At 35.5% G+C, this 22,248-nt stretch overlaps 1 protein-coding gene and 1 long non-coding RNA gene across 2 annotated transcripts in view; one reads left to right on the forward strand and one right to left on the reverse strand.

Annotated features, from left to right (window-relative positions):
- Positions 1-786: 786 nt before the first annotated feature.
- Positions 787-1,935, reverse strand: LOC146724664 (uncharacterized). The gene is given in 2 exon segments (XM_085479512.1): positions 787-1,797; positions 1,800-1,935. Coding segments are annotated over 2 exon segments (1,080 nt in total). The 3' UTR covers positions 787-853.
- A 16,229-nt stretch (positions 1,936-18,164) lies between these two features.
- The window catches only part of LOC146724665 (uncharacterized), a 105,571-nt gene continuing 101,487 nt past the window's right edge, over positions 18,165-22,248 (forward strand). The window contains exon 1 of the long non-coding RNA XR_014923999.1: positions 18,165-18,334. This is a non-coding gene — a long non-coding RNA (uncharacterized LOC146724665). The remainder of the gene's footprint in view (positions 18,335-22,248) is intronic.

Below are 22,248 nucleotides of genomic sequence, written 5' to 3' on the forward strand. Positions count from 1 at the left end.
TCTTTCGGGTTTTTTCAGGGTTCGTTCACGTTGTTCACTCACGTCCTTGGCCCATTCGAAAATCGTTCCTGACTCGATCACAGCCTCGTCCCAAGTCGTTTCTGATCCGTTCATAGCCCGCCTTGGCCCGTTCGCAACCGTCCCTGACCTGTTCGCAACCCTTACTGAGTTGTTGATAGCCTTGTATGTAACTTTTAAGAACTTGTTCGTAGCCTCGTTCGCAGCCCTGCTTGACATGTTCGTAACCTCGATCGTAGCGGTTGCGTTCACCACCGTTTTCAGGTCGTTCACTGCTGCTTCCGGGTCGGTCACTGATGCCACTCATTGTTGTTTGGTAGCACGCTGATAATCCTTCGTAGCTGTTCAACAACTGTTTGCAACCACTCGAGAATCCCTTCTAGACGTTTCACAACTGTTTGATAGACGTTTCTGAGCCAACCGCTCATTAGATGCCTGTGTCTGAGGTAGTGTTTGGCGCACGCAGAAGCTTTTTTATCGCAGTTTCCAACGCTCGTACATCCTTCTTTAACGCAGCCAGCTTCTCATTTGACTCTTTCTGTTGGATCATCAATGTTTTAAAGCACTCTTCCAGGTACAATTTGTTGACGACATCGGTATCCGCCTCAGGTTGCGCTACACGGCGAATCTTGCGCGATCTCGCGATCATAATCTGTAGCGACGCGATGCAGAGCGTTTTTGCGCACGCATTTTCTAATCAATCTATACCATTGATCGTTTGTGCCAGGGGTTGCATCATTTCTCCTTTCGAATAATCCAAATTTATTGATAGACATTTTTTCAATGCTTTGTAAAGTGTCACACGATGAACTGAATAGATTGTCGGGAACCTTGTTTAATTTATAATAATGCCCGCTTCCCGCAGTTCCTCGATAATCGACAAGATCTCGTTGTCATGCGCGTTGTTGCCAGCTTGGTGCGAAGCATCGAGCAATCGTAGGCAATCCACTAGCTCGTTGGGGTCGTCCCAGTGCACGTAATCAATCTTATTGTTGGTTAGCGTCATAGCGCGAGGCATTCCCATGCCAGATTTTGGGTCGTCCGATTCCACCCGCGTCAACGGTGCGATTATATATTTGTACTTGTACCCCTTGCTACTTTTCACACGGCCTTGCACATCAAAATTGCGTTTATGCGCATTTGTCGCCAATAATATATGTTTGTATTTTTGCAAATCATCTTCCTGGTAATCAGGTCTTTTTTTGAAGATCAACTCGTACAATCTGGGCGTTCCAATGTACCGCGTGTCGCCTATGATTATATTGTCATCTTTGTCAATCGCGAATCGCTTGTTTCCGATGCGCATTTCATTCTCGTCAAAATAGACTCCGTATACATTATCAATTTCTTTCTTCTCATCAGCACCGAGGAGAGCGTCCATGTACTTTTGTCCTAATGGCCCCCAATCCTTTCGCATCATTTGTCGACCTTCCGACGATCTTAACCAGTGTCGAAGGGATATTTCGGGCGGGTTACGCGTGGTTTCGAAAACATTTTCGTCTACGAGTGTTTTGGGTATCACAGGTTGTGCGTTTTTCGGTGTAGATGTTGTCGGCAATGAAGCGTCCAATGGCTTCGAAATATCATATTTTCTTTTTTTCAATGTCTCCTCCTCCTCCTCTTTATATCGCTTGATGGTTTTATGTTTTCTCTTTTTCTGTGTCTCCCCCTCATACCATGTCTCAATCTTCACACCGTCGTCGTTGTCGTCGTCGGTGTTAGGCTCGTTTTTCACCAAAATCGTCGCGTTGTCGACAATCTTTTGTAGCGGCTCGATATAGGTTTAAAGTGAGTCTTGACAGCGATATCATCATCGATCTTTCCGGTCTTCAGAGCGCGGTGTTTCTTGCGGATCGATTCAGCCGTCTTGGCAATCTCCATGGCAACTTTTTCACGCTCGCGAATATTATCAGCCATGTCGGCAGCACTCTTTAGAGACTAATGGCTCTGCGGTATCGCGAACTCGTTAAATCCTTTTCTGTATCGCCCGTTCGAAAGCGAGCTGTCCTTGTCTATCACTAGAAATCCATACTTTTGCTGCCAACAAGTACGACATAACTCACTGAAATCCTCATACAACATGTCGGTATTCACGTGATCGTTGTACACGTGCTTCAAATTGGTGGCGTCCTGTTTAAACAGGATTAGCAGGTTCGCGTTGTCGCGTATAAGATGTTTCGGTATTCTCGCGTATGTCTGACAGAGATAGAAGCAGTTGATTATATATATTTTATAAATTAAACTTCGGCTCGTATACAATTAAAATATGTGATATAATAAAAGGCCAACTTAACGAGCTTATATGCTAATAATTGAAAAATTTTTATTTATTAATTTACGTCATACTATACAAAAGTTACGATAAACGTTTCGACTGTACGACAGTCTTTCTCAATATCCTAATAATATGTTAAAAAATTAATTTTGTCATTTCGACATCATAAATAAATACAACAATTATAAGATTATATGACGAACGCAGTACAAAATTCATGATTGTTGGCATGAGTTAGAGCGTCAGATGCTGTTATATTATTTAACGACACTGTGAACAAATTAATATATCCGCTCAAATATCACAATACATTTAGATTTTTAATAAATAGTATTAACTTACTTTTTTGTCAACGAACATAACACCTTTGTTACAAAATTATTTCTTTTTACTTAACATAATCACAATGTGTACTTTTTTAAAAAACAAATCGATATCTGTATCTTACAATGTCGGCGCGCTGTATATATACCCAATTTTTAAGATGACGTAGACAATTTTTTTAGAATATCATAATAAGAACCGTCAAGACGCTCGGTGTCCTTTTTTAGGTTGATACTGTTGTTTTCTTCTTTAATATATATCATTTCTGATATCAACCTTTTATAATAATTCTTTTCATAATCTAGGATTTTTGTGTCGTTCCAATTGAAATTGTGTGTAAATTTTACAATATGATCAGAAACCACCGAGTGCCTTGCTGAATCTAATCTAATATTATTTTTATGTTCATTTACTCTTGTACCTAATTGTCTTTTCGTCTGTCCTACATATGTAGCATCACAATTATTACACGAAATCTTGTATATGACCCCCGAATTATTTTGGAGCTTATCTCTGTCTTTTTGCGTTTTTATGACTCTGTTTAATTTCTTTAGACATCTGTATCCTACTGTTATATTTGATTTCTTTAATTCTGATGCTACTAGTTCCGAGATTCTTTAAATATAAGGTATCGCTATGAATTTTTTATTATTGTCATTATTTATGATTTCGTTATTTATATCTTGAGTCATTTCTTTGTTTAATCTATTAACAATAAGGAAGCAGTTGATGTTCGAGTGGCGCCCCATTGAGAAGTATTCTCTTATCGTATCTTGCTTGTCGCATGCCACGTCATCAAAGACAAAAATTGAATTTGGACATGCCTCGCTCGGTGGAATGACGTCACTGTTATTGGAGAATGTAAAGTAGCCGATTTCGTCAATCGGCGTCAATAAATCTTCCAAATAGCGATATTTCGGCTGTTGCAGCAATTTAGAGTACACGTACACGTTCTCGAAACGCACACCGTGCGGACTTTCCAGCAGGCTTATCAACACGTTGGTTTTACCGCAGTTTGAGGGGCCGCAAACGATCGCGCGTATAGTTGTCGGTAGCATCGTACCGTGTTTGCGCACACCTTCGTTCACGCTGCAGCGTACTCTGTCGTCGTAATTCATCACTCGTATCGTCAGAGGTTGTTGCACGAATTTCATTTTCTCACTCCCGATTTGACCTCCAACGTCCGCCTATTTATAGCTGCGCGGACTCGCGCTTTGCTCAGTAATGTCTAGAGATTGCAACGGATGTCAACGAAAATAGGCACAGGTCTATTAAATCGTGCGATAAACGCACTTCCGGTCGAGCTTCATATTCCCGGCTATCAATTTTGCGGCCCGGGAACTCGTTTGGAAAAGCGATTAGCTAGAGGTGATCAAGGTGTCAACTCATTGGACGCGGCGTGCCGTGAACATGATATAGCGTACTCTCGGAGCAGCGAACTCACCGAGAGACACGCGGCGGATAAGGTACTCACCGAGAAAGCGAAAACTCGCATCGTCGCGAAAGACTCGAGTCTCGGTGAAAGAGCCGCGGCCACAGTTGTCTGGACAGCGATGAAGGCCAAGACGAAGCTCGGCATGGGCTTGAAAACGAAAAAGAGGAAGACGAAGAGGAGGGTACTTTCGGCAGCGAAACGAGGCGGATTTTTGCCGATTTTACCAATGCTGGGCGCGCTCGGATCCCCGGTTGGCGGAGCGGCTGGCGTAGGAAAAGCGGTAAACGACAGAAAAGCCGCGCAATGTCAGTTGCAAGAGATACTACGCCACAATCGCGCCATGGAAGGCCGCGGACTGTATCTCGCCCCTTACAAATATGGACGAGGAGCGAAGAAAAAAAAAACGTCAAAAAAACGTTAAAAATGCCGAAAGGTGTAACTACAAATGTGCAATTGCTACAACTTGCAAAACGTATGCACATTCCATACTTTAGAGGTGTATTTATGCGCAATAATTTACCGATAAATGGCGCGCGAGAAAATGAGAGTGGTATCGTTAATCTAGACAGTACAGACGGTCCTGGCACTCATTGGGTGGCGTATGCAAAAAGAGGAAATCGCGCAATTTATTTTGACAGTTTTGGCAATCTTCGACCACCCGAGGAATTGGTGCGATATTTAAATGTGTCGAAATTGGAATACAATTACACCTCTTATCAAACGTATGATCAGAGTATCTGTGGACAGTTGTGCTTGCAGTTTCTCCGAGATTTCTCGCCGCGAATTTAAAGACTGACATTGCGCTATTTAACTCAGTTTTGTCAACATGTCGCTAACACTAACATTGACTGGGAAGAGTAGCGTCCTCGCGGCGACCTACTTTCCGCCCATAGATTTGAGCGACGCGGACTACGAGCTCGGTCTGACGAATTTTGAAACTTATCACACTATATCGAATGTGAATTCCTCGAATAATAAATTTTACTACGGCACAGACGACGCGGAAATTACGATTCCCGAGGGATCGTACGAGCTGCAAGCGATACATGAATTTTTGAAACTCACACTTTCCCGAAAACATAATGCTGTTAGCGATAAAGGTGTCGACGATGAAGATTACCCAATCGTGCTCCGCGCTAATTACAATACGATGAGAAGCGAGATCAAGTGTGCCTACAGAATAAACTTTAGCTTGCCCAACAACATTGGATCGCTGCTGGGATTCTCAAATCGTATACTGCAACCGCGAAAATGGCACAAATCGAACATGGCGATTAATATTATCAACGTGAACATTATCCGCATAGAGTGTAACGTGACCGCGGGTGCATACAGCAACGATAAACTCGTTCACACGATACACGAATTTTCACCGAGGGTACTACCAGGATATAAGATATCGGAAACGCCGGCGCAGATCATTTACCTGCCGGTCTTCGTACGGAGCATTACTGATTTAGTGTTACGCGTTACTGATCAGGAGGGACGATTGCTCGATTTTCGAGGTGAAGAAATAACAGTTAGATTGCACGTACGACGGCGGGCCACCCTCGTGCGATGGGATGCTCGTGTTGAATAAAGACACGAAGAACACAATCAGACCAGCAGCAACATCATTCGCTAATATCAAATCAACTACGAAAAAGAGACTCACTTCGTCAAACGTTGCGTTTTTACAATCTTTGGGATTTGCGGTGCGCGCCATCTGAACAATGACTGAGATTCTCAACATCGAGGAAGATCCAGTCTTTGACGATCGCATCGTCAAGATTGAGACTCACACATACAATCCGTTTGCCAACACAACATTTGGACACAGCGATGAGATAAGAATACCCATACAACAGGATTTGTATACATTGCCGTACGAGAGTTTCTTATACATCGAGGGTGAACTGCGGATAACTCATCCAGTTGAGGGATCCAATGTGATGCTGGGAAATAATTGCGTCGCATTCATGTTTGACAAAATTCGCTATGAGCTCGATGGTGTAAAGATTGATCGCAACAGAAATGTAGGAATAACAAGTTTGCTCAAAAACTATGTAACAATGTCATCCGATATAAGCGTGATTATGCGAAATGCAGGCTGGGATAGCCCGACTACTGTGAATGGGTACTTTAATTTTTGTGTGCCGCTGCACATGTTGCTGGGATTTTGCGAGGATTACAAACGCGTTGTTATTAATGCGCGTCATGAGTTGATCCTAATACGAGCGCGCAACGACAATAATTGTCTGTATGGAGATTCTGCACATGGAGCCTGTAATCAACATATTCAAGATACAATGGCGAATGCCACACGTGTTGTTGAGCGAGATTAAGAAGCTGTCGATGCTGCGCGCTCTGGAAAGCGGACGTTACCTCAGCATGGGTTTCCGCTCGTGGGATCTATACGAATTTCCGCTATTGCAGCGTACGACCAAGCATTCGTGGGCCATTAGGACCGCGACTCAACTGGAGAAGCCGCGATATGTAATTTTTGCTCTGCAGACGGGGCGTAAAAATGTCATGTCCAACGATACGAGTCGATTCGACAACTGTAAATTAACCAACGTGTAACTCTATCTGAACTCGGAATGTTATCCGTACGACGATATGAATCTGGATTTCGATAGAAACAGATGGTCGATTCTGTATGACACGTATGCGCGTTTCTGCAAAAAATATTACGGATACGAGTATCTCGAGCCGAGCCTCACCATCACACAGTTTTTACAAAACGGTCCGTTTGTGATTATCGATTGTTCTCGACAAAACGAATCGGTCAAGAGCGCAACGGTGGATGTGAGATTGGAATTTGAGTGTAAGGAGAATATACCTAATAATACCACTGCGTACTGCCTCATCATGCACGATCGCGTGATCCAGTACAACCCGTTGACCAACGTTGTGCGCAAAATCACCTAAAAAATGTTTACACAAATACGCGTGTGAAAAAGGGGGAGGAGGATACATAATTAAGATGATGTGAGATGTCTCATGTTAGTGAAGTAATACCTCTCGACTGACTCACATCGAAGAGATCATGTCTGCACCAACGTTTGTCGATCTGCAAGGATTTATCCTGAATAAACGATTTATCGTAAAGGAAGCGGCAATCCTGAGAAGAGGATATATCCTGTCGCACTATTTCTTCGCATGCCCTGTGCCATGGAGCGTGCTTATAAAGTCGGAAAGGCGTCAGGCCTCGTGGCTAACTCAACATCATCACAGCTTACAATGGGAGGATGGAAATGTTCCATACGACATGGCTCAGCGCTTGATTACGGCAGCTATCATTGGTATAAATGAACAAGAAGACGATGAAGAGTCCTCTCTCGTGTATGTAAAAGGACTCGAAAAGCGAGAATGGCTGGCCGAAATAGTGGACGATGCGAGCAGCGGTTTCACCATTGAGACCTTGGATGCCATATATGAAGATGTACCTGCATTAAATAAGTTAGATCTCACATATACTCTACGGTGTAATAAACATGTAAAAAATTGCGCGTTACAAAATGTATTTAAATTATTTAATTGGTGGTCGGCCGCAAAATCCAGGCTTGGATCCGACGATCATCCGTTTTTTGAATAAACATATTGTTTACATACTATTTTCTTTGTTATTTCTCTCCCTTACCAGATATATATTTCTAAGAATTTGTTTTACCCCTTCTCCTAATATTTTAAATATTTCTCTTTGTTCCCCTCCAGATATATATTTCTAAGAATTCCTTTCTCCTAATATTTAATTTTTTATCCCCACTACTTTTAAATATTTCTCTTTATTCCCTCTCCAGATATATATTTCTAGGAATCCCCTTCTCCTAATATTTTAAAAATGAGTGTTACTCGATTATTAGTACTTTTATATGATCAGTCTTTTGTCGACTGTTCTGACTGGTGGTTCACTTTTTAATACTCTCGAGAAAAATATTCTGTACCAAAAAAGCAGCAGCATGAATTACTACATGCCGAGACGCGATGAAACGTGCGAGAAGAAATGCGACGAGTAAGTATAACTTTTTCTATTTTTAATATTTTATATTTTTCTATTTTTCTATTTTTTTATGAGTTATAATTTCTTTTTTCCTAATTTAGTTTTAATTTCTTTTTCCTAATTTTACAGCGTTTCGCTGGAGTCTCGTGCGGTTCGTATACTAGGAAGACGATACGCATTGACGGCCACGGAATTCAAATTCCTCGAAATCGGCATCAGAGTGGATCCGCCGAGTTACGTGGAGATCGCTATAGGAGATCATCGAGGAAAACAGCTAATACTATCTCTCGAAACGTGGAAAGGACTCTACGAGCAACCTCACGCTATTCACAATTATCTGAACAATGACTCTCCCAGCAACGATGTGTATAATTTCATAAGTGTCGGGCCGCTAACAGTACGTTTTTACAAGATAAACGACACCAAGCTCATAAGTCTCGAATCGGCGGACGTGCGCATGATGATGGTCGAATCGACGTTACGTCGTATGTTCGAGCTCGATTCATGCATCGAAATAATGTTCGATCGATTGACGAGGCTCATCGCAACGGTCGATATCAAACATACGCAATTCTCCAATATTGCATCCACTGTAACGAATGCGAGAGAATTGCCGAATGCGATACGCGCTAGCAACGCCTTTGACATGCACCAACTTGTCGATTGCGAGCTGGTGGCTTTAGTTTTTAATATGTAATAAAACTTTATATATATAATTATGTATTAAATATAAGACAAATAAATACTTATATGTATATCATGGTGTACTTTATTTGCGCGCCACCCGTTACATACTTTGCGAGAGAGCAACCACTAGAAAAGAAAGAGACAGCGCGCGAGAGAGAGATCGGATGTGGCGGCTCGCGGCGAGAGAGAGAGAGGATTCGACGGCTCGCGGCGAGAGAGATTCGGCTCGGGCCTGTGGCGAGAGAGAAACGGCGAATTAAAACGCGAGAGAGAGAAAGAAGACGGGCTGCAGCGAGAGACGTACGCAAGAGAGAGAAAAAGAGACATACGAGTTTTGAGAGAGACGGCGAATTAATACGCGAGAGAGAAAGAAGACGGGCTGCAGCGAGAGACGTACGCGAGAGAGAGAAAAAGAGACATACGAGTTTTGAGAGAGACGGCAAAATAAGATGCGAGCGCGAGAGAGAAGATGTGAAGGAGAGAGAGAGAAAAAGAGAGAGCTTTTAAAATAATTTTTAATAATTTCTTTATATTTTCCTAATATTTAAAAGGGAACAAGAGGTAAGGACATTTTAATCTAAAATAAATACACTAATTTGATAATAATATTTTTTTTAATCTATAAAATATGTGTAAATTTACATTTGTGTGTGTGTGTGTGTGTGTGTGTGTGTGTGTGCGTGTACTTGTGCATGTGTTACAGAAGAGATAAGGACCCCACGGTTCGTCACTTCCGCGGTATTTATTGACTCCAAACCTTTTCTACTGTGTGTGTGTAAATATAAAAATAAAAAATAATATATGTAAAATACAAAATTAAAAAATATAAAAATATAAAAATATAAAAATAAGGATATAAATGAAAAATAAAAAATAAAATAATTTACATTATGGACGATTGGGGTGGCGACGGTGATTGCGACGGTGATTGCGACGGTGATTGCGGCGGTGACGGCGGTGTAGGCTGAGGCCTAACATCGTACAGGTCTGGTAGAGTGAAAAGCTGCACCAGACCCCAATCGAGCAGGTCGGCCTCGTCGTCGCCTCTTAAAAATGCGTCCCAATCGAACATCTCTGGAACAAATATTGGAACGTATGGTTCATCTGTAAACATAACAATTATTAATTTAAAAATATAACAATTATTAATTTAAATATATAATACAATATTATAAATCACACTTTTTCACACTTTTAACCTCAGCCTATTTTCGCTGACATTCGCTGCAATCCCTGATCATCGGTGCTGGACCGTCAATATGCGTTCGCATCCACGGCCGATTGTAATGTTCGAGGCAGCGACGATATGTCTGAACCTCCGGATCCGTCTTGATATGCTCCGGAAGCTTGTCCCACAAATGCTCTACGAAATATCCGCACTTTTGCAGTAAAACAATCTTCAGAATATATTGTAACTGTTCGGCACTTAAACTGAGAATGTCGGAAGCACTTGATAGTATTACAAACATCTTGAATGAAGAGAGCGTGCGCTCGCCAGTGGTACTATGGCCCGGCAGCGGCATCGGTCCTCATTATATATCCCCGATCAACCCTTTGTTCGTCAACGTACGAACGAGAAAAATTTAGATGACGTAAATTTTCGGCGCTTGTTTTGTTTATAAATTCCTGCAGCCGCTGGTTATCGGCGCTGGTATTTCTTCCTAAGATAAACAATAAAGAACCGCCGCTTATTGGGGAGGTACCGCGAGGGTGATATACGTACAATCCCATGCAAAAACATGTCGCAGGCCGCAAGCGGTGAGGTTGCAGGCAGCAACTTGTTCGCCCTGAAACTTTACCCGCTGATATTTCTTAGAAATATATGTATAAATCATGTATCAACCCCCTTGATTGTCGGCGTATGCCAAGCGGTGACCCTTCTTAAAATTTGATTATCTTAGATTTTCAGAGAACTGATTGTCGGCGCTCGGATCCAAGCGGCCCTTCTTAGAATTTAATTATATTTCTTAGAAATATACAGATAACGTATGGGGGAAGAAACGCAACCCCCTTGATTGTCGGCGCATGCCAAGCGGTGGCCCTTCTTAAAATTTGATTATATTTCTTAGAAATATACAGATAACGTATGAGGAGAAGAAACGAAACCCCCCCCCCCTGATTGTCGGCAGCCCTTTTGTAATAGATATTGCTGGAATGTTTATCTTTTGTTTATAAACATAAACGTATGAGGAGAAGAAACGCAACCCCCCCCCCCCCCCGATTGTCGGCAGCCCTTTTGTAATAGATATTGCTGGAATGTTTATCTTTTGTTTATAAACATAAACGTATGAGGAGAAGAAACGCAACCCCCCCCCCCCCCCCGATTGTCGGCAGCCCTTTTGTAATAGATATTGCTGGAATGTTTATCTTTTGTTTATAAACATATAAGGTAACATGAGCTGATAAGATAAGCTTATCTGCTGATAAGACCCCCCGCCCGCGTGACGTCATACCCCCTCGCCACTGAAAACCCCCCGCCCCGCACCCCCTTCAGAGGACCTGGTCTAGAACCCCCTTATTATTCCTACTCTCATAGAAGATGATGAAGAATGGTATCGCGCAATGAATGAAGCAAAAGTTTGGATAATGCCAAGACGACTTCGTAATTTATTCGTAAGAATTTTGATTCATTGTCAACCAGTTCATCCGAAAAAGTTATGGAATGCATTTAAAAAAGATATGTCGGAAGATTATACAAAACGATTTGGATCTATAATAGGAATAAAGAAACTTTATAATTATATTATTAATTTACTTTAAAAAGAAGGATCCAATATTGCTAATTTTTCTGAAATGGAACAAGAAATAGAGGATCAAGAAATAAATGACGAATAGATTGAAGAAGATACATCGATAGGTATGCGACAATATGAATAATTAAATACAGAACAAAAAGAAATTGTTGATACTATTTTAATAGCAACCACAAATAATAATAGTAACAACTGTTTTTATATTAATGGTAAAATACAACCTTGTATTATATACTTAAAAGTACAGGCAAAATAGTTAATACAATGGCATTTATCGGTATTGCTGCAACATTACTTCCAAATGGTAAAACAATACAAAGTTTTTAGATTACCTGTACCTCTTTTCGCCGATTCTACATCGAACATTAAAGTTCAATATAAAGAAGCTGAAAATTTAAAACTTGTGGATGTTTTCATTATAGACGAAGCTCCTATGGCACCACATATTAGACATAATAGATCGAACACTATGTGATATAATGCGAAATAATTTATATTTTGGTGGTAAAATCGTTCTTCTTGGTGAAGATTTTAGACAATTATTACCTATAAAAAAAAAGGTACGCGTTCTGGAAATATTAATTTATCAATAAAATTTAGTATTCTATGGTAGCAATTTAGAATATTTTTATTGACACAAAATATGAGAACTTTACCACAAGAAAAAGAATTTGCAGAATTTTCAATAAATTTAGGTAACGGTTCTTTAAATGATCCTTCAAATAATATCAATATTCTAGAAAAATGTATAGCAAATGTAAATTCGAATATGGTTAAAGATATGTATGGTGACATTATAAAACGTAAACAATATAAAACAATGACTAATTATGTTATATTATCTGCAAGGAATGTTAATGTTGATGAAATAAACGAAAATGTAATAAATTTGCTAGATAAAACGACAGAGAGAGTTTACACAAGTATAGATACTCTTGAAACAACTGGAGATAATCAAGATATATATGAAACAATTCCGATAGAATATCTCAACTTTTTAAACCCAACGTGTTCCATCTTATGAATTACGCTTAAGAAAATACACTATTTTGTCATGCTTATTAGAAATCTTAGTATCAGCGAAGGTTTATGCAATGGTACCAGATTATTAGTTTTAGATTTAGATAATAATTAATTACGCTGTGAAATTTTAACAGGTAATAAGATTGGAGAAATAGTTTTTCTTAATCATATTACTTTATATTGTGAAAATGTATATCCATTTACTTTCAAAAGAAGACAATTTCCAGTAAAACTGGCATTTGCTATGACAATAAATAAATCACAAGGACAAACTTTCGACAAAATTGCAATAGATCTTCGAAAAGATATTTTTAGTCATGGACAACTATATGTCGTATTTTCACGAGTTTGTTCTTCAGATTCTTTGAAAGTTTATTTAAGAGACGATAATCAATCTAAAAATATAAAAAAATTATTAGAAAACGTTTGTCATGGACAACTATATGTCGTATTTTCACGAGTTCGTTCTTGGGATTCTTTAAAAGTTTATTTAAGAGATGATAATCAATCTAAAAATATAAAAAAACTATTAGAAAACGTTTATAAAGAAATACTTGATTGATTATAACAAGTAAATGAGTGATATGTATATGATTATATTATAATAATATCAAACATGCCATAAATAATAAATAAAAATAAAAAGAAATATTGTTTCAAATGTCTGATTTAATTAAAAATTGGTAATTATATATATATATATATATATATATATATATATATATTTATACTATTTTAATTGCATCTGAAATAAAAATGAAAAAAAGTTAAATAAAAAATTTTAATAAGAATATTTGTCAGTCAGCTCTCCTATTTTTTAAAAACTCCATCTTCATCTCGACTAAGAGCCAAACGCGATGTTATTGCGACAAATTAAGATTTAGAAATTTTTGGAAACTGAGGAATTTGAATCCTATGGTTGGGATCTCAGAAATTCCCCTTGTTCCTTCTCTTAACATCCCCTGTAAGAAAAAGACGAGAAAAATATTGGTCCGAAAGTCGGCTGAATCGGGAATCGAACCCGAGATCTTCCGCTTGCCGGGCGACTGCTCTTCCAACTGACTAGTCAGTTGGAAGAGCAGTCGCCCGGCAAGCGGAAGGTCTCGGGTTCGATTCCCGATTCAGCCGACTTTCGGACCAATATTTTTCTCGTCTTTTTCTTACAGGGGATGTTAAGAGAAGGAACAAGGGGAATTTCTGAGATCCCAACCATAGGATTCAAATTCCTCAGTTTCCAAAAATTTCTAAATCTTAATTTGTCGCAATAACATCGCGGTTGGCTCTTAGTCGAGATAAAGATAGAGTTTTTAAAAAAATTTTAATATTAATATTGATTTTTTAAATTAATAAATGCAAAATTTATATTTTAATTGAAATGTATTTTGCATTGTAAATGATTAGCGATAATCTCTTTTAATTCAATCATATTTAAAAATTTATTACTAAATTTTGTTTTAATTTGTTATTGACAGATGGAATTATCCTATATGATTTATTATTTAAAAAATAATTAAATTATATAAAATTAAAATTAATTAATGAAAAGCTCGCATAAATTAACAAAATAAAAAAAGGTAAATCTTGTAGGCCAACTAAACGAGCAAAATTAAATAAGATCTAAAGATTTATTAATAATTAAATAATTAAATTTTCATTCCGTTAGAGAAACAATATACAGCGTAAACGTTTCGACTGCACTACAGTCTTCTTCAATACATAAAATATGTTCAATATATAAAATTAATTATATATAGGCGGAAAAACGTAACATTTTTTATTTATTATCATAATTTTTAAATATATTACATGTATAATAATCTTATAACGAATTTATGATGTTAAATAATAAAAGAAAAGAAAAGAATTTACAAAATTAAAATATTTATTGTTAATTATTTTAAATATTTATATATATTCTTCTTTTCCGCTATTAATATATATATTTTTTAATAATAATCTAATTATTTAAAATTATAAATCCAATTAATGTGTAATTTAAATAATGTAATAAATAATTATAGAATGTAAAAATCATCTAAATAAATCAAATTTTAATAAATAAAATATTTCAAATTAAAATTATTTGTTTTATGTAAAAGTTATTTGAAGATGATCTGAAAAGGTATAGTATATATTTTATTTTGATTTAATTTTAACATTTCTTTTAAGATTATTTAGAAATTGTCGATTTATTGTAATTATATTATATAATAAATTTTTTACATGAGTATATCGCAATTATGTATCGCACATTTTTAGCACACGGTATTTGAAAGATTATATTTTTAAGTAAATTTTGCACCCCTGAACATATTTTTAAGTTGCAATCTGTTCTGAACAAAAGTATGGCTCGGTTAACGTGGAATGACTCATATATATATATATATATATATATTTATATGTATATAGTACATTTTATAGTACAGTTTAATAATGTAGAAAAACCATTTTTTATTATTATTTATCTTTTAAATATAGTTATATTTCATAATAAGATATTTATTAAATTATTATAATTGTTTTACAGTTCATACATTACTTCACTTCGATTGGAGGAAGAGATTCCAAAGAAATGGTCACAGACATATTTAAAAACATTTTTACTGATAGTATAACTACTGAATTTAGTTGGAACGGCCGAAAAAAAGAATGTTTCCGTAATTTACATATACTTAAAGAAATTATAAGTTAGTTCTTCTTAATATTCACATATATTAACTAGTTTTAGATTCTATGTAAAATATAATATATTTTAGGAGCAGTAAGACGTCGATAACCAAATAAAGATTTAATAACAATAAAACCAATAATTAGCAGATGATTAATAAATGCTAAGCTCAGATTATCGAGTAAATGTTTATTATATATTGATGACTAAGAGCAGGTATTTAATTTCAAATAAATGTATTTAACAGTTTATTCTCTTCAAGGTCTAAACAATTAGAAAAGGAATCTCTTAATAAATACAGTAATGATGAAGAGAAATCCACTACATCATTTGATGAAAACTTTTAAAACAAAGCTCTTAAATAAAATTTCTATCTTAATATAAATGCTAGAAGATACTATAAAATACCATTTAATACATATGAAGACAGAACTTCAACAATGTTTATTTTTTTGTTAAAAAACTTATTTCTTATTTTCTTATTTTTTTGTATATTTGATTCTTATTCTTATTATGATTTTATTTTTGTTTTTATTTTTTAATACTTTTATTGCTTAATTATATACAATATATATATATATATATATATATATATATATACACATATATATTAATATTTATTATAAAATTTTATTGTATTTGTAATGTCTTTTGTTGTGTTCTACTCATTATAAAATTATATTATTTTAATTTTCTGATTTATTAGAAATTATGTTCTATGTGCAACAATAATTATTTAAATATTTTTATTTATCTCATGTTTTTGTAATTTTATATTCATTATATAAAATTAGACTTAATAATCTTATTATAATTAAATTATCTCTTTCAAAAATATCTTGTTTTTGTAGTCTTTTGCAATTATAAATTTGTACACATAATAAAATAAAAAGTGATAACATCGTAGTTAACAAAAAAACGGACGCAATACAAACTGTAATGTTGATACCCTTCATATCCATGATAAATAGCGATTCGACAATATCCTATCACACCTCTGTGAAAAAAATGTCAAGATCCGCTCCATATCACAAAGATATGACGCTAACAGTACTTTCGTCGAGTGATCAACCTTGAATGATAAAAAGTGAAAAAAATAAAATAAAAAAAATATATATATATATATATATATATATATATATATATGTATATATTGATTTGTTTCTCCATCATATAAAAATAATCTTGTTACTCATACTCCTCCTTCCTGAAAAAAAACTACAAAAGAATACGAAAAAAATACTAGTATAAAGTTCTTCAATAATACTAATAGGTTTCTCGTATTCTTTTGTAGTTTTTTGGGGGGAAGAAGTACGGATAATTATTAACAATTGTCAGGTACCTCTACGCAATGTAATCAAAATGTTTGCAAAACATTACAGAGACGTATGCAAAACATTACAGAGACAATTGCAAAATCTCTAGGAAATGTTTCTGCAATCTTTCATAAACGTATTTGTGACAAAATAGCGGACATTTTCACGTATCTAAGAGGTATATGAAACATTTTTGAAATCTTTTTTGTAATTTTTTGCGAACGTATCTGAAAGATATTTGTTGAGTGATATTTGTTGAAAGATATTTATTTTGTGCTGTGTGAGTAGTTTAATTGATGCTTCAATATTATTTTGTATATTCTATTCACATTTTATACATTCTAATTTCTAATTAATACATTTAATTATAACATTTAATTATACATTTAATTATATAAGAAACGTCGGCGTTACGCTGTTCAACCACGCGGCATCTATCCGGAAACCTTTTGCATTGATGATTTCAATGGCTGCGAAGGTCTCAAAACTAAAATACATTTAATTGTTTGAGGCATAAGATCTGTTCATTTTGGCTACATTGGCTACACTAATTCAGAGGTTGTCTTTTTTGCTCAACATTGGAAGGAAAAAGATAACCTCTGAATTAGTGTAGCCAGTGTAATCAAAACAAACAAACCTATAATAAAACCAAAATATTATTTTTAAAAAATATTATTTGGCTTGATTTTGTTTTCTATTTTCTGTCAAATTTTCAACTACATATACACACACTATAATAAGTCAATAAATTATTTGAAATAAAGTTTATGTTAATAATGCGTGTTGTGTGCCTCGGGAGAGACACTTAAGGGTCGCGCCAAATTGGGATGGGAATCCGGGGCGTCAGGACTTGTCGGGTGTTTGTAGAGAAATGCACTACACTTTTTGTATTAAAATTCTTTATTCAATTTCAACCACTTGGTCTTTATTTTATTCCACTATCAATACACTGTAGCTTTACGAGTGTGCGGCACTGACTTTATATTACTCCGCGTATCGCGCACAACTGCGAGTCGATGCTAAGTGCGCGCGCGGTTAGCGAGATCGTGGTTAGAGCGATTATTTGTGTCTGCGACTGAGCGAGTTGTCGCGTCTCTACTCTCTTTTTATATCGTTGTTTTTGGAGTTTTTCCCGATCGGAAGGGGTGCCTGGCAACAGGTTTCCCCGGTCGAGAATCTAGGTGCAAGTGAAGCAGATTCAAAGTCCTTCTGCTTTGCTTGCACGTTGACCAATTTCTGTTCCGCGTATATCTCGCATTGTATGCGTTTTTAACGCGGTTATTATCTGTCGTAACTCTGATTTCGCGTATACCTCGCATCGTATGCGCTTTTTAACGCGGTCATTATCTGTCGTAACTCTGATTCCGCGTATACCTCGCATCGTATGCGTTTTTTAACGCGGTCAGTGTCTGTCGTAATTGCGGATGCAATACGAGTACCCATTTCTTAATATTGGTTAACTTTTAATAGTTATATCTATTGTATATCTTTGGGGGATATAACATGCGCTTTGCATTAGCCTAAAATTCGATAAATAGTCAACAAACTAAGATAAACATATTACTCTTATGAATAAAAAGTTGTTTAAATGATAAACTTACAAATTTGCGAATTGATAAGATAAGCATAAGTTTACATAAAAAATGAAGTCCCTTCTAGAAATAGTAAAAGTTGTTCCGTAAAATTCGCATAAAGAAGAAAATCCATAAAACTGTGAAACTCAGAAAATATTAGTACTTGCAATCAATTAGTACTTGCAATTTTTTGGTTTTATTTTATTATGTCTTTATTTGCATCAATGTGTCCAATTGTATTGATATTTTTAATAAATATTAATATGCAGTTTTGTGAAGGTAATTGTTATTTAAGTTTTATACTAACATTATTTTTATATTTAGAAAAAGTAAGCTTTTCTCACTTAGATGTCTAATAAAAAATAAGTATAAAAAGTTACACTTTACATTATATATATTATTTGAAATTTATAAAATTGTATATGTTTATAACAACGTTATATGAATATATTTTCAAAAACTAAAATTACTTTATTTTATTCTTAAAAAATAATTCTCTCATGTTATTTTGCATATAAAATAATAAGAAAGAATGTCATAAAAAATCACTTTATAATCAATGTTTTGATAAATTTTTCATATAAGATAATCTGTAAAATCGATTAATTTTTTATTTCATTTTTGCACACTTATACAGTACTTTTTGGGGATATTTGAGGAATATTTTATGTGATAGATTGAAACATATCATAAATATTGCAATACGTTTTTGCAAAATTTGTCCAGGGAGAAACATAACATCGAATAGATGTATAGCAGACGTCTATTCGATAAGTCTAAGATAGATCGATTTTCGCATTTAGATAGCCGTCTTGGTGGTTTCTTTTTAGACGCATCTATTATACGCGTCTATTAGACGTTTTATAAAAGTCTACAAGACATTTTCTGCAAAACCAGGTTTACAATAGATAATTTTAATAAATAGATAATAAAATATAAAAGGTCGCCAAAAATAGAACTAATAACTAAAAAAGTAAACCAACTTTTTTGGGCCGTTATATTAATTATTTGTCTAGTCACCCAATGAGATACAAGCTTAGTGTTACTACAAGTCTAGTAGATAGAGCTATCTTACTGTCTGATCCTATTTTTCACGATGAGAATATTGACATTGTTAAAAAATCTTACGGAATAATTGTTACCCTCCATCTGTTTTTAATAAGTATATATAAAGAAAAGGCTGAAATCTATTACTTTTGATCGTAATCTTAGCTCACAAGATTATAACAGATTTGATGCACGTATTGTCTCACCGTACATAAAAGGTCTTAGTGAGAATATTACACGGTGTATCAATAAAAATGATTGCGATGTAATATATACCATCCCAAAAAAGTTAGATATACTTATTAAAAAAGGCAAGGATAAACTTGACACTTGTAAACGAACGGAAGTAGTTTATAAAATTGAATGTGCAGGTTGCAATTCGATATATATATTGGACAGACAAAACGACATTTAGAGACACGTATTAAAGAACACCGTAATAATATTAAAAAAGATAGTTCTTCTCATTCTGTGGTCAGTCTGCACCGCACCTCTAATAACCATGAGTTCCGGTAGGATTCTCTTAAGAATTTACACCAGGAAAAACACACAAGGAAAAGAGAAATCGCAGAGATGTTTTACATCAAAAAACATAATAAATGTTATTAATTTACAAAAAGATACGGAGAATTTCAGTGTGATTTATGATCATGTGCTTGATGCTATTTGATTTTATTTATTTATTTAACTTTGCTACTGCTATTTTTAACTACTTGATCTTCGTAATTGTATTTGGTATGTTAGTGACTTGGTTGCTTTCGCGCTGTTAACATCGTTATATACGTTCTGTCTGTAGTATGGTAGTTTTAGCATTGTTCTTTAAAATAATTGCTAAAGTGATGCCAGTCTGCAATTGAATTATATTGTTTACTACCATCCTATGAATGCGTTTTATATTTCTGATTTTTTGGTAACATAATTACTTATATTATTACTTCCTTTTGTTCTTATTTTTTAATGATTAATTTGTGCAATTGCTTGTAATTATTATTAATATTTATTTTTTAAAAAATTGTTTGTATTAATTTTTGTAAATGTACTTGACAAGGACTGCAATGACGATCGAAACGTCGTATTTATATTAAACATTGAAATAAATTATTGCCAGTTTGATCGACTCCTTTTTTAGATAATTTTAACTAATAAGGTCAATAAAAACTAAAATTTTATTTTGTTCTGATCAGTCAAATTTCAATTTTCAATCTCGATCTTTAATACATTATCATCTTCATCATCTAATAAAAGTGCTTTAATCATATCTTGTTCATTATGTACTCTTTGTTCATTTCCATTTTCAGTATTTCCCAAAATAATTACTTGAGAAATATTATATATCTTATTCATTATTTATTTCTAATATATTATCCCAACTGTTGTTGGTTATGCTTTTAAATAATAATACTCTATTTAATGTTTGAACAGATAATATATTTTAAGAAATACATCAATCAAGTGTCTCTTTGTCTGACTGTGTATCTTACTGTGCGTTTGTGTCTCTGAGTGTGTGCGCGTACGTATACAGGGTGTTTCAGGAGGAAAGGTACATATTTCAGGAGGTTGTAGTATGAATCATTTTGAGTAAAAAAGTTCATATTAACAATTTGTAATAGGTGTGGAGTTACAGCCGTTTGAATGTTAAGCATCAACGAAATCTGCCACAAATAAACAAGAGTATAAAAATAATTTATTTCTGCAAAGAACTTATAATAATTAATGAAGACCACATGAAGAATTTACTGATGAAATTTGTTGAAAAGACTCTCGGACGTTTAAATTAGCGCGTATTATTGTCTCCGTAAATGACGCGTGGCGCGCCGGAAGGAGAGGCGCTACGAGAGGCCGTTGGTGCCGAACACGAACGCTAAAAGCGCTGGCTTCTTCCTTCGTCCCGCCAAGTCGAGTCCGCCATTGTTCATAGTCCTCTCTTAAGAGAAACACGTGATCTTTGAGTCGTGATCATTCTAAGTTGAGTTTCAACAGTCTGTTGAGACTTTACCGTTCTTGTTTAGAAAAGGATTCTCATCTGTTCAAATCATTGAATTGATTATTGATCTGGATGTCTACGATTGGACAAACACGACAATATTCCACACGAGGCGATTTTTATCGTGCGCAATATCCCGTGCTAGATTCTTCCATCAAACCCCCTGACGGGAAGTATACAGTTCGTTTATTGGAAAGATTCCATAAATACTGCCGGAAATGGAAGGACAAAGAATTGGGTAATTATATCTCAAGGGATTCCGTCAAGGTAATGATTCTCAAGGCTTGACTTTGTCAAGTTATCATTATAAAGACTGGTTTCGCCAGGATTCTCAAGGCTTGACTTTGTCAAGTTATCATTATAAAGACTGGCCTCGCCAGGATTCTCAAGGCTTAACTTTGTCAAGTTATCATTATAAAAACTAGCCTCGCCAGGATTCTCAAGTCTTGACTTTGTCAAGTTATCATTATAAAGACTGGCCTCGCCAGGATTCTCAAGGCTTGACTTTGTCAAGTTATCATTAAAAAGACTGGCTTCGCCAGGGTTCTCAAGACTTGATTTAGTAAAGTTCTTTTGATACGATGCTCAAGATGTTATTGCGAGTGTAGATTGTGGTTTTAAAAATTAAGGAGCTGACTTAAAAATATTCTTATTATTGTTTCATCACGTCTGGACCTAATTACGACGCTTTGGGGGGGGGGGAGGGGTATAAACATTGAGAGAAATATTGATTCGTGTCTGAATAGCTCAGTTGGAAGAGCAGTCGCCCGGCAAGCGGAAGGTCTCGGGTTCGATTCCCGATTCAGCCGACTTTCGGACCAATATTTTTCTCGCCTATTTCTTTACAGGTGATGTTAAGAGAAGGAACAAGGGGAATTTCTGAGATTCCAACCATAGGATTCAAATTCCTTAGTTTCCAAATTTTCTTTTTTTCTTAATTGTCGCAATAACATCGCGTTTGGCTCTATTGATCGAGAGAAATGAAGGGTAGATTGTGCTTTTGGTAACGTTGCAGGAACCAGAAATGTCCCGATTCAATTACCTTACATATGCGACATCGAACTTGCAACGCGTTTTAGGCATTTGAGAAACCTTATATGTGCGACGTCGCATTTACAACGTTTTTTGCGACGTTTATAAAACTTGCATGAAACGTTAGGAA

Source organism: Nylanderia fulva, unplaced genomic scaffold (assembly GCF_048542155.1).
Source record: "Nylanderia fulva isolate GAGA-0341 unplaced genomic scaffold, ASM4854215v1 Scaffold121, whole genome shotgun sequence".
Classification (NCBI taxonomy): Eukaryota; Metazoa; Arthropoda; class Insecta; order Hymenoptera; family Formicidae; genus Nylanderia; species Nylanderia fulva.